The sequence below is a fragment of the Rosa chinensis genome, chromosome 1 (assembly GCF_002994745.2).
Source record: "Rosa chinensis cultivar Old Blush chromosome 1, RchiOBHm-V2, whole genome shotgun sequence".
NCBI classification, from domain to species: domain Eukaryota; kingdom Viridiplantae; phylum Streptophyta; class Magnoliopsida; order Rosales; family Rosaceae; genus Rosa; species Rosa chinensis.
Genome location: NC_037088.1, coordinates 2,246,047 through 2,263,668, shown reverse-complemented (window position 1 = coordinate 2,263,668; position 17,622 = coordinate 2,246,047). Strand labels below are relative to the sequence as shown.

The 17,622-nt window shown below is 39.0% G+C and overlaps 3 protein-coding genes across 4 annotated transcripts; 2 read left to right on the top strand and 1 right to left on the bottom strand.

Annotated features, from left to right (window-relative positions):
- Positions 1–1,560: 1,560 nt before the first annotated feature.
- Positions 1,561–2,603, top strand: LOC112176770 (zinc finger A20 and AN1 domain-containing stress-associated protein 5). The gene has a single exon (XM_024314850.2). It carries the CDS (start codon positions 1,801–1,803, stop codon positions 2,299–2,301), a length of 501 nt encoding a protein of 166 aa, XP_024170618.1. The 5' UTR covers positions 1,561–1,800; the 3' UTR covers positions 2,302–2,603.
- A 3,000-nt stretch (positions 2,604–5,603) lies between these two features.
- On the bottom strand, positions 5,604–9,142 carry LOC112182391 (sm-like protein LSM7). Its single transcript, XM_024320885.2, has 6 exons — positions 9,003–9,142; positions 8,708–8,750; positions 8,553–8,634; positions 8,105–8,176; positions 7,839–7,891; positions 5,604–5,868 (listed from the first exon to the last, which is right to left on the bottom strand). Exons 2-6 carry the CDS (start codon positions 8,708–8,710, stop codon positions 5,779–5,781), a joined length of 300 nt encoding a protein of 99 aa, XP_024176653.1. The 5' UTR covers positions 8,711–8,750; positions 9,003–9,142; the 3' UTR covers positions 5,604–5,778.
- A 2,443-nt stretch (positions 9,143–11,585) lies between these two features.
- LOC112189443 (60S ribosomal protein L31) lies at positions 11,586–12,384 on the top strand. 2 transcript variants are annotated; one of them, XM_040514862.1, is made up of 3 exons: positions 11,586–11,671; positions 12,105–12,192; positions 12,295–12,384. In XM_040514862.1, exons 1-3 carry the CDS (start codon positions 11,586–11,588, stop codon positions 12,382–12,384), a joined length of 264 nt encoding a protein of 87 aa, XP_040370796.1. The 2 variants fall into 2 exon arrangements, with proteins under 2 accessions (XP_040370796.1, XP_024184547.1); XM_024328779.1 differs by having other exon boundaries at positions 12,105–12,384.
- The last annotated feature ends 5,238 nt before the right edge of the window (positions 12,385–17,622 follow it).

Here is a 17,622-nt window from a genome sequence, read left to right as displayed (position 1 = left end):
TTTGCTGTACCGGGACGGGACGCGAGAAATTGCCCTTGTCTGTCTCATTTCCCATTTTGCCCTTCCACTTGCCTCTTCCTCTCTCCTTCTGGGATCGCATACATTTCTCCTCTCTTACCCATGCAATGCAACATGCGCCAACAAAATCAATAAAATAAAATAATATCAGCATCTTGATTCTTAGTGGATGACACCCATGACAGAATAATATCCTTCTCTTTTTATTTTTCCTAATTTGAGATTAATTTCATGATGATCGTAAAAAAGAAAGATTAATTACATCATGTTTCTAGAATTAGTTTTAGATGTTTTCAAAAGTTGAAGAAGAAAAAAGGTTGAAGAAATAAGAATTTTTTTCTTTCTTAATTCTTATCTTTTTTCTGGTTGGATCAAGAATCTTATAACTTGTACTTTAGGATATAAGTGACAGTTAATGGGCAAAAGATGTCACGAGAAATTGGCAAGGCATCCAAGAGGCTGCTTTTATTTGAATTTAGGGTAATTCAATTAAAGGAAAAAAAAAAGTTTTTCTTTGCCGGTGAGCTATGATCTATTGATAAGTCATAAATTCAATATTATAAAGGTCATGAGTTCGATTCTCACTGACATATGTAAGGGTGGGAGAGTTAAAAAAATTGCTTTTAAAGCATTCTTTTTGTGTGATAACTTTAGGGTAAATCATAAATCATTAGTATAAATTGTATGGCAGCTTTATGGCAATCGTAACAATGACTATTAGTATGTTTCTTAATTAGGAATCAAGTGATTATTAGTAATGTTATGTTGAAAGTTTATTAATTTAAGAAATGACATTTGTCTTTTACATCAAATGTAATGAAATATATTAATAAGAGAAAATAGATATTATAATATGCACTGTAGACATTTGATTAATTATTTCTTTTTAAATTTGAATTAGCCAACTTTATCATCCTACTATATTGTTCAACAAATTATTCATTAGAAAAATAATATTATAAAAATCACAGTCGGTACAAATTTCACCGACGTTAAGAATGAAAGGAGGGGGGATATCAGATATGGATGTACTTGCCCTCCATACATTACGATCCAAAGAGGGGCACACTGCACATATGGCTGACTAATCAAAGCACATCTACAAACCGACCATCAAATTGCCAAAATATCTTGCCTAATTTACCCTGATTAAATGTAAAAATGTGGGTCCAATCACGCCAATGAGAGCTTCTGCCCAATCGGAGCTGCACGACGGTCGACGGGTATATAAAACCAGCGGCGGCACTAGTCGTGGTTTTACTTTTATACCAAACCGCAACCAATGGAATCAATCCGACGGCTTCTTCTTCTTCTGCATGTGGTAAAAACAAGGGGGTCCCACGAACCTTAAAATAAAAGTAACCTTTTTCTCAATAATGACGGATTACCACGTCAGAACCAATCTAGAACAAGCAACCACCCAAAAAACCAAAAGAAACAATAAGAATAAGAAAGCAGGAGGAAGGTCATTTCGGTAAAAACAACACGCACAAAAAATGGTTCATACGCGTTTCTACGAGGCCCTATAATTTTCCATCTCGCCATTACCGACGTTTCAGAGACCCCTTCATATTCCCCATTTCTGTTGTCTCCCTCCCTCGCCCACCCAACCCCAAACCTTCTCTCGTCCCCTCTTTCTCTCTCTCTAAATTATTCAACCACAGATTTTTCTTCTTCTCCACAAAACCTCAACCTTCGGTTTATCTCTCTCTCCCTATCGGGGGAAAAGATCAATTCGAGAGAGAAAGAGATCCAGCTCATCGGAATCCATATCTGAAACAAATGGCTCAGAGGACGGAGAAGGAAGAGACGGAGTTCAAGGTCCCCGACACCTTAACGCACTGCGTCAACAACTGCGGCGTCACAGGCAATCCCGCCACCAACAACATGTGCCAGAAGTGCTTCAACGCCACCACCGCCGCATCCACGGCCGCCGCCGCCACCGCAACGACGACCGCCGTTTTCAAGTTTTCCGGCGAGAAAGTCCCGAGATCCAGCTCCTTCCGCTTCGACGGTCCCTCCGAAACCATCCGCAAAGCGGCCGCGTCGGTGGAGAGCACGAGATCGGAGGAGTCGTCGATGAGGCGCGTGGTCAACCGGTGCTCTGGATGCAGGAGAAAGGTCGGGTTGACCGGATTCCGGTGCCGGTGCGGGGAGCTGTTCTGCGCAGAGCACCGGTACTCGGATCGACACGTGTGTAGCTATGACTACAAGGCCGCGGGTCGAGAGGCTATAGCCAGAGAAAACCCCGTGGTCAAAGCGGCCAAGATCGTCAGGGTTTGATTTCATATTTAGAAATTTGTAGAAATGAAAACATCGCACTAAATTTCTAAAATTCCTCAAAAAAAAAAAAAAAAAGTAAAGAGGAATTCGTGCTCGGTTGTTCGCGGTGTCTCTTCCCCGGAGATCACCGGACGATCGTTTAGAGCAGGAGAGAGAGAGAGAAAGAGATGGCTTTGGCTTCGATATTCAAAGAAAATCAAAATCTCTCGATGATTATTATTACTATTTTTTTTTTAATTTTAATTTTTTGTGTGTTGTTCTTTTGTTTGGAAATGATAAATTATTGTGATTTACGATGATGATATTCGACTTCAGCTTTCTTGTCTCGTTTCCCTTGCTATGATTTTTTGTTTTTTTTTTTTTTTATCTTCGTGGAAAACTGTGAATGTAAACTCCAGGAAGGGACAGGGTGTTTTCCGTCATTTAGCGATTTACAACTGGTAAATCGGTTGGACTTTCGGTCCCACGGACGGAATGGGACGTGCCAGGGTCTTTCAATTATTTTTGTTTCTCGCGATATGAGGAGACGATAAATTGATTTCTCGGAATGTGACGCGGTTCACGGCATAAAAACAAAAGACGGGAAAAGCTGTAAAAGGGGTGGGAAGTGAGAGGTGAAGGGACCATCTCTGCGGGTATGATAGTTAGGTGCTCTTTTCATTATAAAAGGAGAGCGGGGCGGGGGATCGGACGGTCGAGATTAAGTGTTGGTGGGTGCGACGAGAATAGATGACGTGGATCAGTGCGCCAATGCTGGGGTGGGGGGGACCACATTGTTTGTGGTAGGTCTCCTGGTTGGTGACCTTTGAGACCTATGAAAAGCTGTCAGAAAGAGAACATATGTAGTACAGTTCCATATACTGTTTCTTCGATTACGGACTTGAGAGAGAAATTTCACTAATTCAGGGTAACCATAAAACACTTCACGTATAGATGATAAAGGAGTTTTCGGTCATAAAATTAATAATTTACAAGATTTCACTTTTCTAATGTGGGACAAACACGCCACTATCTTATCACCTTCATACGTGTAGTGAATTATTAAACAATATACGTGTTTAAATTATTAAGTGATGTGAATCACACGTGTGAGACATTCAGATATTTGACGATATTTAGTAGTTTATTATGTAAATATTGAAAATACTCATCCTCTATCTCTGGTGGACATTTCATTTCTTATAAATATGCAGAAAAGATGGGGAAATCAAGGATTCTCCTACCTATAGCCAATATTAGTTAATTTTACATGAAACTAGGTTTGGTTTAAAGTTTAGGCTTAGGGAACCTGTTTAATCAATGATCATTCATAGTCCTTGTTCTTTGTTAACAAATAATGGAACCTGTTTCTAGTTGTCCTGATCATATATCGAGTTGATGAGTTGAAGTTGCCGACTTCTAACTTGTCTTGTAATTAACCTCTTTTGCTTGTCAATAACGAACATCAGCTACAATGCAAAACCTTGTCATTTCCCTCTTCAAGCAATTAGGGTCGCTTATCTGCACTTATGTGTATGGTAGTTTCCTCCTTTTCTTTTGATGACGATCTAGTCCAAAATTGTGCATCTTTAGGACTTTAAGAGTCTATTTGGCTAAAAACAAATACATCTTAACTTCTCTCAAACGTTACTTTCACACATGGAAAAATTCTTCCATTCAAAACAAGCATGCTGACTAAACAAAGCTGCATGTTTAACAGCGATAAGCATGGCTCGTGGTCAACTCATGTATAAGTTATATTATATTTTTTCACTTTTCTAATGTGGAATATTTCCTCTCCAACACGCTCCCTCACGTGCAATCTAACTCTAGGTGTGCACGTGAAATCAATTAACAATCCAATTCCCACATTGGAAATTAGGACACAAGTCTTATATCGGCAACTTGGTCAATATAACAATCCAAGACCCACATCGGATACTTGGTAACAATCCAATCGGAATTTTTCAATGGCAATATAATGAACTCAAATTCGAGTTCATGACAATTGGAGACGCAATTAGAGAAGGACTCACCCTAATATCATGTTAAACAACGACAAGCATGGTTCGTGGTCCACTATTGTTACTTTTCTAATGTAGGATCCTCGATCCAATAGGTGGGCTACGGGCCATGCTTATCGTTGTTTAACAAAAGCCGCTATCTAGTTAATCAAATCAATGAAACTCCAGTCGCCTGTGCACGGAGTTGTGGTAGGAGGATCATCAATTAAATGTGGTACAATGGAGCAGCCCATTATCTTGCACATTTTGCTCTTCTTACTAGTACTATTATTTCAAATGATAGACCTCCAATTTTCTCCGAAAACTTTAACTTTTGATTTATGTGAGGCAACTTTATATATTTCTAGTACAAGTCGTGTAGTACTTCAATGGATGTTGTGTACAAAACAAAGTATCGCGTGCTTTACAAAAAATAAATAAATAAAATAAAATAACAGAAAATGTGAGTTAGAATTAAAATAATCTAAATGTTATGAACTACAAAGTACAAATTACAAAGACGGTAATTTGCATAGCAATGACAAAAGAACCACTATCTAGATTTGAGAAAGTGAAATCTATGCTCAATCGAGAAAGTGGACATATTTGTATATTGTATTTAATTAAGAGACAACACATCAAAATAGCAATCAACAAAAGTGGGCACCATACAGCTATACACCAGATTTTCAATTGTGCAAAATGGCTGTCAAGGCTATTTGTTCCACAATTTATTGTCATCGATAATACCTTCACACTATAATCAAGAACCATTTAGTGGCTAGCTTTTTGTTGGACAATTACTTTGCAACCTAAAACCCCAATTGCAATGCAACCTAAACCCCAAGAAAGTGAACAACTATTTTGGTATTTAATCATGAACAATATTCAAGTGCACATTAGTACTATCGACCCCATTCAAGTTTCTTCTTTCTTAAAGTGGAGTGCGAGCAAAATGAGCACATATATTATAAACATCTAAAGTTAATCAGCTTTTCTCTATTCGAATGAAAAAAAAATAAGAATAAGCTTTATTCGACCCAAATGATTAATTTTGATTCATTGCATCAGAATCTTTTTAGACCATCAATTTTGCAATTAGTCAGCAACCGCACTGAATTCATGAGTTTACGATGGCTTTATGACATTTATAGGGCAAAGCTACACAAGATGCAAATTTATTGCCCTTTTTTGCACACAAACGGTTCACACTAGAAGGTTTTCGAAAGGCAAAGGAACCATAACTACGGTTGTATCAAACTCAAAGTCCATTTTACAGAGTGCGCAACTATGGATAGAGGCAGCTGCTCGAACCCCTAGATGAGCCCGTAACATAAGAACTATTTTCATAGAATCTAAAGTTAAAAAAAGTAATAAACATCTTAATGTTTTACATTCGTCAGTATCAAATGAGCATGACAAATTTAAGGCCTAGGAAATCACAAACACCACTATCATGGTTTCTTAAAAACAGTGCAAAGCAAGTTACTCCATTTTAGGCCCCATCTGGCTGGCTAAAGGGGTTAGCAATCTCATCTGTACCATCTGTTGGTGACACGAGCATCACAGCAGTTCCCCTACAAACCTGCACGAAATATCTCGAAAAATTAAATAAATAAGACATGCAGCATCATCTTCCTTTCTTTCATATCATACTCGCTTTCTCATTCAAAGACCAGTATTTGATGCCAATTACTATTTCCTAACAAATATGCATGATGGTCTAGATTTACAAAAAAGTAGATAAAGGCTTTCTAACAAAGTTAGTTTGCCAGTCATAGTGAAAACACTATACCTGCATGATGGAAAATGAATGAGCACCAATGAGGCAACGGATTTCAGGAATTTGGATAGTGCCCAAGAACTTAATTCAACTTAAAATTAATGAGGGAACTAAAGAGGTTTCTGGTTTTTATTGGAAATGCACAAGGAGGATTACATAATATCAGATATAGTCCGGAGACCTTACTTTGAATAAAAACTGTCCTTCCATGTTGGAAGAGTATTGAAGATTAAGTGCTCTACAGCCAAAGCTGCAGAGAAACTTCTACCAGCTGATTACAAGATGGAGTTGTACACAAATTCCACTCACTAAACTGAAAGAGGAAGGACTGTGGAGGAATACACTTGTGAAGTTTCAAGTCACTCTAATTTGGTATTAGGGATGAAAAGGGTGCATTTAGTTGACCTACCAGCTTCTTGATAATATACCCATACACTATGGTGCTTAAAGAAGGTGGTTTCTGGAATGAACCACAGTGCAGTATGTATGAATTCAGCTGTAATTTTCAGTGTTCAGCAAAATTTTGGGGCAAGGCATAATACTAATCAAACATGTAGCCAACATGCTGCTAGTATTAGACTAGGTGAGAGAGTGAGATGCTAGAGAGAGGGATACTGTTCCTATGATTGCTCATGATGGAGTGTAAACAGCAGAAGTTGAAACAAAATAAATGTTAGGAAAGCCATATTTGATGAAATGTTGTGATGAAGACTGACATTAACATTATTTAGTATTAGAGGAGTCTTGATGAATGTATGATCAAGATTGTCAAATCATCACTTATTCAGAAACAGGAGCTTTGGTCGTATATGATGACAGTCTACAGTTGACTGGACTCGTGTTCTTTGTGGTGGGAAGGTTTGTTCTGTTTCTCTTGATGAGGGTACAGCTCTGAATGTTGTTCCAAAAGAGGAGGTTGAAATGAGATTCCAGTCACTTAACAGGTGTTTAATTAAACTCACCATGGATTGAAGATGATTATGAGCATCATGATGCCTATGGATGCATGTCACAATTTGTTGAAAAGGACAGACTTGTATGAAGATGTAGCAAGAATTATCTCAGAGAAGTCACAAGACACTAAGGATTGCAAGGTGAGTGGAGTTTTCACCCAAGCGAAGTTCAAAATTATGAACAAGAGATGGAGGATTAGGTTCAATTGGTTAAGTAGACTATAAACTACCTGGCAGACCTTCAACAACTTCTGAGAGACTCTAAAGACCAGGTTAGTGGATGGTTACTGAGGATTAGCCCACATCTAAGGAGCATCCACATACCAAAAGTCTAGACTCTAAGATCATCTACTATGACAATTTTAAGTATGGATAACTAGATAAGTTAGAAAGTTGTCTATCAGTTGCCACAGCAAAATTTAATATACAAGTTTAGGGTCTGAGACTAGATGCCTCAAAACTCCACGCATTTATTTAAAGGACTGATGCAAATAAAAGCCTAGAGAAATGGGAAAGGAACAAACTTAATTCAAGAGTTGGACAAGATCCCCAACTAGAAGTGGAATTTGCTTAAAGAAGCTGATGCAAATAAAAGCCTAGAGAAATGGGAAAGGGACAAACTTAATTCAAGAGTTTGAAAAGATTCCCATCTAGAAGTGGAATTTGCTTTAAGGAGCTGAACCTCTGCAGTCAAATTCTGTTTTAGTTGTATTCAGGGACTTTTGAACTCATTTTGATTCCCTAGGTCAGTCAGTTTGTAGGATTTATTTCAATAGCTATCAAATATAGTCCGACTAAAGACGAGCTAAGAATACATACAATTAGGCCAAGGCGCCTGGTTTGGTCAGTAGTCTTCAGTGGATCATCAGAATCTGCAACAACAAAAAAAAGAGAAAATTCACAAATCAATTTATCATCCACAGCCATAGAAAAGTTGCAAACATGATTATCAAAAAACCAGAAAAGACAAAGTCCAGAGTCATCTAAGATTGAGGAATGAACTGGTATGGAACCCTGCCTTCTGGTGCTGTAAACTGATAATTCTTGCACAAGGATAGTTAACTCAAGAATAGTATGAAACATACCTCTTAGAAATTCAACTGCTTCATCGAGAACAAGGTTTAACAACTGATCATATCCTTTTAGAGTCCCTGTCACTGTAACCAAATCCACCGAATTGATGGCACAAAATTAGATTCTGCACATACAGTGACCATTATAAAGTGAAGGCACGAATTGTCATTCAATATTCTCCTAAAGAGTAAGATGCAAAGCAATGGAGCTAGATTGATATTATATTTGAAGCAAAAGAAGTAGGAACAGCTATTGTTAGCGTCTTTTTCAGAATCGCTATACACCCTAAGATACAGTCTTTACTCTACAACCTCCAAAACTGTGTCTGCATCTAGACATTGCATGAGTGAGGTCTTAGAATCCATTCTTTCTTGTGAACCAAACTCACAATCCATATTACACAACCAATACAGTCGAAATTCAACAGATAAAATTACGAGATAAATAAGTTTAACTAACCTTGTCTACCACCAGTGAGCTTGACTTGGACACCTTTGTCCACAAACTTGGCCAAGTCCAACACTGTTTCTTTCCTCCCTGACTGAAATACAACAACAAAATTAGAATCACAAAACCCCAAAATAAAATCTTTTTCTTCTGGGTATCAAACTTACCATCTTTCTTGGGTCTTTTCAGTTCCTCTTCAACCCCAAAACCCTAAAACGCGAAATTTCGAAAAGAAAAAAAAAAAAAGAGTTAGACGATTGAATGAGAGATAGAACAGTATTCAAGGAGAATGCTCAGACAAATTTGTATTCAATTGAATGAAAAAATCAACATTATGGTGAGTGGGTGAAGTTTGAGCTTACGGACTTGGATCCAAATTTTAGGGTTTGAAAGATTGCGTATGGAATTGGAACAGGCATATATCAAATAGCAGAGAAGAGAAGAGAAGAGAGAAATGGGTACCTTGGTGTCACTACTGATGATACTGTGGGTAGTGAATCGTCGTCTAGGAGCGGGAGCTTGAAGGTTTGAGAGTTAGAGACTTCTGCCTCCACTCTATTATGTCAAAAATTAAAGTAATGGAAGCGGGTTATTAGGGTCGGTTCATGCGCGGCCCCCGGTTGAAGTAGAGTTACAATAATGACCCGCTTTAATGAACGGATCAAAGGGTTTCACTCCTGCTCCTATGATGACTTGAACCATGACTTCGTACATAGGTAGTGGATGCTCTAACCACCGAGCTAACACCACTTTGTCGATGCGTTCGGGAAACCGAAAACTAAAAGAAATCGAGTCAAAAGCTGAATACTGAAACAAGAAAAACCGAACTAAAGTGAAGTAGTTTGTTTTCGACTTCGGTTTGTTGAAAAGAGAATGGAACCGAATTTAACTGAAGTATCAAAACAATGTCATTTTGACTTTGCCAAAAACCCTACTACTTCTCGACATTTTCAATTTCCTCCTTACCTAGCGCCTCATTGCTTCTCTGACCTCTCTTTCTTGATTTCTTCTCTGAGTTTTTGATATCAGAATGATTCATGAGGTCACAAGTCAATACTTCACAACCCCCCTCAACATAGTTTCTCCAAATTTTCAACCAAATCGAAAATCATTAACACATTCATAATCGTGATTTATCAATTATGAATATGAATGGTTCATATTTGACAGATTTGGTTTGTCGATTGATTTGATTTAGTTTAGTACCTTAATAGTTAACACTTTGTAAGAAAATTTTCAGAAATGGTCTACTCATGCATAATTATACATCTAATGGTTGATTTGATAAAATGTAATCGAAAAGTAGATCTCACAACTATTAATTAGAAAGTCTTTCATTTTAAAACTCTTCATTATTATTAGGGCCTTTGACCAAAAGCCCAAAAATGAGCTAAAGTTATCCCACTTACCCAAACAACAGATTTTTATTCTCCATTACCCAATTTAAACTAAATTGACAATTTTGCCCTCAGCCTAATAAAAAAAAATACATCGATGCCATGCTCCTTTCTCTTTCATCCCTCTAATCCACCACTCTCTCACCAGATTACTCTCTCTCCTCTCTCTCTCTCTAGTTGAGATATCAACACCGGAGCTCTGGCGAAACCACAATGATATCATTACAAAACCAAATCAATTGTGCGCGGGTCATCGCCGTCATCTCCCTGGTTCATTCCGTCGTCACCGAGATCCTCTTCGTCCACCACGATATTGTCTTCAAACTACTTCTCCCCCCTCACATCGTCGTTCTGTTCTAAGAGGTTCTCCGGCATCTGATCATTTCAAGGCGTCGCACCAACGGCGGAAGCTTTCGGTTAACTTCGCTAACCTCTATCTGACATCTCCTGGCCCTAGCTCCACCACTCATTCGCCTCTCCAATCAAAGCTGAATCCCAATCCCAAGAATTCGTTCAGCCAAGCCGGTGATGAGGATTGGGGAAAGTGCGGAAGAGGAAGTAGTTGAGGAGGAGAAAGACGAGTAGGTCCTTGCCGCCGAGCTACGGCGGCGTCAACATTGGCTGGAGGTAGGCGAGAGCGGCGTGCTTGACGAGCGGTTTCTTCAGAATTTCGTGCCACTGCTCTGCTTCTGCAACAGATCCCGGATTCTGGGGTCTGCAACCGGTGAAGGGAGAAATAGGGAGAAGACATGGGTGCCCAGATCTTCTTTTTTTTTTTTTTTTTTTTTTTTTAAGTAATGGGACAGAAGGAAAGAAAAAAAAAGTTTTGAATGTCTAGTGGGGGGCAATAGACATTTTTAAATTGATATAATCTCTTCGTTTTTTTCTTTAATTAAAGTTTTATTTGTCTAATTTTAGGAATATTAATTCTCATTCCGGCTATCAAAAGTTCTATTGGGGGGAAATAGGCATCTATTGGGGGGCAATAGACGTCTATTGGGGACTAATACATGGCTGATAGACGTCTACTGGGGGGCAATAGACGTCTATTGGGGGGCAATAGACGTCTATTGAGTATTGCCCTTCTATTAAGGGCAATAAACCTTTCCGGTGAGATTTTCAGAAAAATCCGGTGGGCAGCAGTAGGTGACCGGATTCAGGCAAAAGTTGGCCGGAATCCTGCAACCGGTGACTAGATTCTGGCGACCGGTGACGAGCTCCGGCGAAGCCTCCTATGGTTTCTCTCTCTCTCTCTCTCTCTAAGTAACAAAGGCGTGAGGGGTAAAATGGTATTTTAAAAAAAAAAAAAATCTTAATGGGGTATTAGGGAAGACTCTTAGAGTGTATTGGGTAAGAGGGAATTAAAAAAACTTAATGGTGTTAGTGGGAAAAAAATCCCTATAAATGGGATAAATGGACAAAAACTCTTATTAAGGGAACGTCTTTGTTATCTAAGCATGTGTAAGTAAAATTTCTCAAATAAAATGAAAAAGCAAAATTAATGGAAAGACAAAAGTGACCTTACACGTTTATACAATTGCAAGGGCATTTATGTAGTTCGGCATAAGAGGTAGGGCATTTCAGAAGTACTTGATGACCTAGGGTTTGTTTTAGCAGCCGACGGGGAAAAGTTGATTTGCAGGCAGCTATGGTGGACAAGGCCGGAAAAGGAAGAAAGGAGGAGGTCGTTACCAGGGAGTACACCATCAATCTCCACAAGCGCTTGCATGGATGGTAAACCCGCATATTTGTTCATCTATTTTCTTTTTCTTGATTCAGTTGGGTCTCAAATTAAATTGCTTTTTCCCTGTGTGGTTGCATATTGATTTGCCCAAATCTAACATTTGTTCTTGTTTTGTGAATGAGAAGTAACTAAAGCAAAGATTGATGTTTCAAATGTAGAGGTTCCTTGATGTATTGAGCTGGTTATGCTTAAATTTTTATTGCTACACAATGTGTTGATTATGATTATGTCAAGTTTACCTAGTATTTGAAGAGCATCTATGAGGATGTAAAGAATGAAAGATCAAGTTAATTTCAGAACCTGTAATAGTTTACTACTTCAGTTAAAGATGTGTTGGAGACTTCATATGTGCAATATTATCTTTCGGCATCGAAATTGTTTATCCTGCATCTCGGTTTAACTTGTATCCCAATTCTCATGCAGCACCTTTAAAAAGAAGGCTCCAAACGCCATAAAGGAAATCAGGAAGTTTGCTCAAAAGGCCATGGCTACTACTGATGTCAGAGTGGATGTTAAACTCAACAAGCACATTTGGAGCCGTGGGATTCGAAGTGTGCCAAGAAGGGTTCGCGTCCGAATTGCACGAAAGAGAAACGATGAAGAAGATGCCAAGGAAGAGTTCTACTCCCTGGTTACTGTTACAGAGGTTCCACCAGAGGGATTGAAGGGTTTGTGTACCAAGGTGGTTGACGAAGAAGACTGAACTAGTTTAAATAAATCCCTTTATTCTAGTTAGGTACTTACAGTTTTGGCTGTTGTTCTATTTACTTAATGATATTTAGTCCAATTTTTTTTTACTATATCGGGAATTCTTTAGCGGAGTATTGTAGAACTGTTATTTTAATTAAGAACCGATATCTCGAACTACTTATTTCTCATCTTTTTGTCCTCTGATTGCTCTTCCCTGCCTCTGTTTATAATTGGAGAGTAGAAAGGGAATCAGAATTAGAATACCATACCATAATGGCAAAGTAGACGAAAGTGATCAAATCAAGCGCTTCATTTCAAATTTCTCAAGGATGGATTGATGTTTCGTACTGTAAATCCAAGTCAGTCTTACCTTCTAGGCTTGCGGAAGAATTGTATCACCTTTTAGGGAATGGAAGCATCATCTTGATAAAAAAAAAATTTAGTGTTGGTGGCAAATCTTTTTTTTGTGTTTTTTTTTTCCTGTTCCAGAAGGGGCAATCAGCCCAGAAAAAAAAAAAAACAAAACAAAGCAGAAACTAGCCAAACTCCTAGCAATAGGAGCTCCAGTAATGTCATCTAAGAGAGCTTCAGTGATCAGAGCTGGGGGATCATGCAAGATGCATATTCCTTTAGCATGACGCGTGCTATTCTTGGCCAGCAGGTCAGCCACCATGTTACGCTCACGATGGATGTGCATGAACTGAACTGACTCAAACTCAATCAAAAGCTTCCTGCAGTTTAAAATTAAGGTTCCCAGCGGATGCAAATCAATATCATCACTATTCATTAGGCTAACCAGCACCGCAGAATCAGATTCCACCTCCAAATTAAAAATTTTAAGACTCAATGCTAACTGAAGACCATGAAAAGACCCCAAGCCTCAGCTTGGAGGACATCACCAGAACCAATGTTGACCATGAAGCCACCACACCAACAGCCAGCATCATCCCTTATGAGTCCTCCAGCTCCAATAACACCATTACTCGTTTTTGAATCATCGACATTAAGTTTATAGAAACCAATGGTAGTTTTATTCCAAGCGAGCATTTTAGTCGCCTTATTCTGCACTTTGTTGACCTTAGCAATGCCCTAGTCCATTCCTTAGCATAACTAAAAACAACTTCAGAGGGATTGTAAGGATAGTGGAAAGTAGGATAAAAAATGGCTTTACATCTCCATTTCAACAAGAACCAACGACAAAAGATGAAGAATATGTTCAAGCTCAAGTTTATCATGTAATAGCCTTTTTGCAACAGATTAGCCAAAATCCAATCATTCCAATTTAAAGTGAAGGTGGTTAACATGTTTGCAGGTATAACAAAACCATCCCATACCTGTTTAGCTTTAGGGCAATCCCGAAATAGGTGCAACATAGTTTCCTCAGAATTGGTACAGTACTGACTACTGACAGAAAGAACTACTAGTAAGCCTTCGCTTAAAGCACTGCTCATTAGTCAACAACTTCCTTGAGGCAAAGGACCAAAGAAAAATCCTGAGCTTAGGAGGGATAGGCAGGGACCAAATCATATTCCAGAACCGATTTTGGCACTCTTGATCATCACAAAGAAGCTTGTACATCGACTTCACCGAGAAGACACCCGAGGAAGTGCCACTCCAGATAAGACGATCAGGCCTATAACTATTAGCAATGGGGAGGACAATAATTTTATCCACAATCTCAGTAGGAAGATTTGCATATAATAATGGCAGATTCCACTCATTATTTATCCAGAAATCATGCACAGTAGCAGCCATATCAATATGAGGACGGTCTAAAGCAAAAGTGCTGAGAACACCACAGGGAGACCACATATCAGGCCAAAATTTGATAGAAACACCATTTCCAATTCCCCAAACGAGCCCTTTCCTTAAGAGGTTAGCACCATACACAACTCCAGACCAAGTACTAGAACAATTAAGAGGCTTTTTGAAACTTCCATGAGTAATAGAATCAGAGTGTAGATACTTAGCTTTGTAAATCTGGTTCCATAAACCCTGATCATTCTGAGCCACTCTCCAACTTGCCTTTGCCAGCATAGCTTTGTTCATGTCAATTGTCTTCTTGATTCCCAGGCCTCCCATACACTTAGGCCTGCAAACTAAGTCCTAATTGGTCAAATGTACCTTCCTTTTCTGCTCAGTATCACCCCATAAGAAGTCACGATTGAGTTTATCCAGTTTACCACAAATCTGAACCGGAAGCTTAGCTGTTTGTATAGCATAAATAGGAATTAAAGAATTGACAGCTTGAATGAGAGTCAATCGACCAGCCATATTCAAGGCTTTACCCTTCCAACTGGCCAATCTAGCCTGCACTTTATCAACAATCCCAGCATAAGTATTTTTATTAACTCTAGCATGGATCAAAGGCGTGCCAAGATAAACACCAAGGTCCTCAGTAAGAGGGGAACCATAGATCTTGCTAATAGCCTTCGCAGTAGCGCTCTTTATGTTAGGAGAGCAATACACTAGAGACTTATCAAAGTTGACAGATTGACCAGACAGACCACAAAACAAATCCATACACTTCTTTAAGACCATAGCCTAATTAGTGCTAGCTTCAGCAAATAAAATTAGGTCATCAGCAAAAAATAGGTGAGACACAAAAGGTCCAGCCTGGGAGGATTGGATTGGTTTCCACAACTGCATTTTAACATTAGATCTAATCAGGTGAGACAACTTTTCCATGCAAAGCACAAAAAGGTATGGAGATAGAGGATCACCCTGCCTAATACCTCTCCCACCATTGAAAGAGTTAGAGAGCTCCCCATTAACAATGACTTGATAGCTAGCAGTAGAGACACAGCTCATAATGAGTTTGACAAGCAAATCAGGAACTTGAAGCTCATACAAAACCTGTTCAATGAAAGTCCAACTAAGTTGATCATAAGCTTTAGAAAGATCAATCTTCCAGGCCATAAACCATTTAGCCCCTTTAGAGTTCTTACACTTATGAAGAATTTCCTGAGCAATCATAATGTTATCAGATATATGTCTCCTAGGGACAAAGCTCACCTGATTAGGGCTAATCCATTTCCCAGGCATAGGTCTAATTCTTCCAACAATAATTTTGGAAATTATCTTGTAAACAGTACAACATAGACTAATAGGTCTAAAGAGATTCATGGACTGAGGAGCCTGTGTTTTAGGGACCAGAGTAATCAAAGTATGATTAAGGCCAGTGGGAATTTTACCAGTAAGAAAAGCAGTCCTAACAACATTGATGATCTCAGAGGAGCAAAGAGACCACTGTTTTTGGTAGAACAAGGCAGGGATACCATCAGCTCCAGGGGCTTTTAACCTTCCAATCTTAAACAAAGCATCATGCACATCCAGATCAGAAATAGGCCTATTCATCTGCTGAACAATATGATTATCAATACTAGGGAACAACCAAGGGATGTGAAATCTCAGGTCATGATCAACTTCAGCCGTAAATAACTTCTTGAAAAAGTCAGCCGCAATTTGGTTCATACTAGTCGGGTTATCAGTCTAACCTCCAGTAGCATCAAATAGGCCATCAATCTTATTCCTTCTCCTCCTGATCATTGTAGTTAGATGAAAGAAGTTAATATTTCTATCCCCCTCACACAGCCACTTATCTCTAGATTTTGCCTCCAAAAGAGGGCTTTAACATCCCTAATTTGCTCATATTGAGAGATCAGCTCATTCTCAAGGTTCACAAGAAAAGGAATATTCTGCCTCCCCAAGCTTCTTTGAATGCCAAAAATTCTGGCCAAGAGAGTCCTCTTTTGCTTAAAAATATTACCAAAAACTTCTTTATTCCAGATGCTCAAAGAGTTAGCAAGAGTAGTAGTCTTATCCTGCAGATCTCCAGGGCAGTTGTTCCAAGTTTCGTTGACCATATCCACATAACTGTCATGCTGCATCCACATAGCATGAAACCTAAAGGGAGAATTTCTTCTAGTAGCCCTGCTACTATGGTTGAGCTTGACAAGGATTGGACAATGATCAGATTTCATTCTAGCTAAGTGCATAATACAAGCATCAGGAAAGAGGAGCCTCCAATCACATGAACAAAACCCTCGATCAAGCCTTTCTTCAACAAAACTATTTTTCCAAGTATAATCAGCACTCTGGTAACCCATATCAATTAGGCCATTTCTATTCACCCAATCTTTCATACCACCAAATCTGTAGTGCTGAGATCCACCAATTTTGTTAGAGTAGGACAACAGCTCATTAAAATCTCCTACAAGCATACTAGGAAGCTTAACACGATTCATCAGGTTATCTAAATAGCTCCATAAATTACCTCTAGACGTATTGCAAGGGCTAGCATATATACCAGTTAACATCCAGCCTTGGAAACCATTCCAACCAACTCTCACAGAAATAGATTGAAAGGTAGTATCGATGATGTCAATAGTATACTTGTTTCTATTCCAAAGTAGCCAAAGGCCACCAGAGAAACCATTGGCTTCCATAACTTTATAGTCAGTAAAACCAAGAGAAAGTAAAAATTTCCTTGCCCACCAAATTGTATACGAGGCTCACACACGAACATAAGATCAACATTATGCATTTTCACTAAGTCCTGAATAGAGGACCTGAATTTCTCACTCCCAGCTCCACAAGCATTCCAAAAGAGGATGTGATCCATTAAAATAGTAGAAGGGAGGAGGCGAAGTCCCAGGTTAGGCATCAACCATACCTTCCCCAACTTGGGAAGGCAGGTTGTCATCACTAGTCAATTTGCTAATATCAGCAAAAGTCTTTTCAACAAAACAATCAGAAGCCTGGGCCAAGGAAGGATCAGACCTGCCATCCAACATCCTCTCCTCAGGAGGACAATGGCCAAATATAGCAGAAATACCATCACCAAACACATTCCCAACATTCTCAAAGGATAATTTCTTAAAAACAGTAGGTTGGTGTTTAGCATTAGAAGGGAATGTACCTTTAGACTTCCTTTGGTATTGCATAGTTGATTTGGCATAGAGCCACTACCACTCTCCACATTAGAAACATCTTTCAGTGGGACTCGAGGACTAGACTTCAAGGATCCAGATGCAGAAGTACCAATACTAGCAGTTATAGAAGCAGGAAACAATTCAGGTTTGGCAAGGTTGGCCTTATTTAGGTTCTTCTTCTTCTCTTGGAAGCTAGTCCACAATTTCACAATTGGCACAGTTGACGCCTTGGTAGAATTGTTAGAAATCGTCTCAGGCTCAACATCAGTACCAACAACCTCATCTTGCAAAACTGAGAACTTAGAACCCTTATTAGC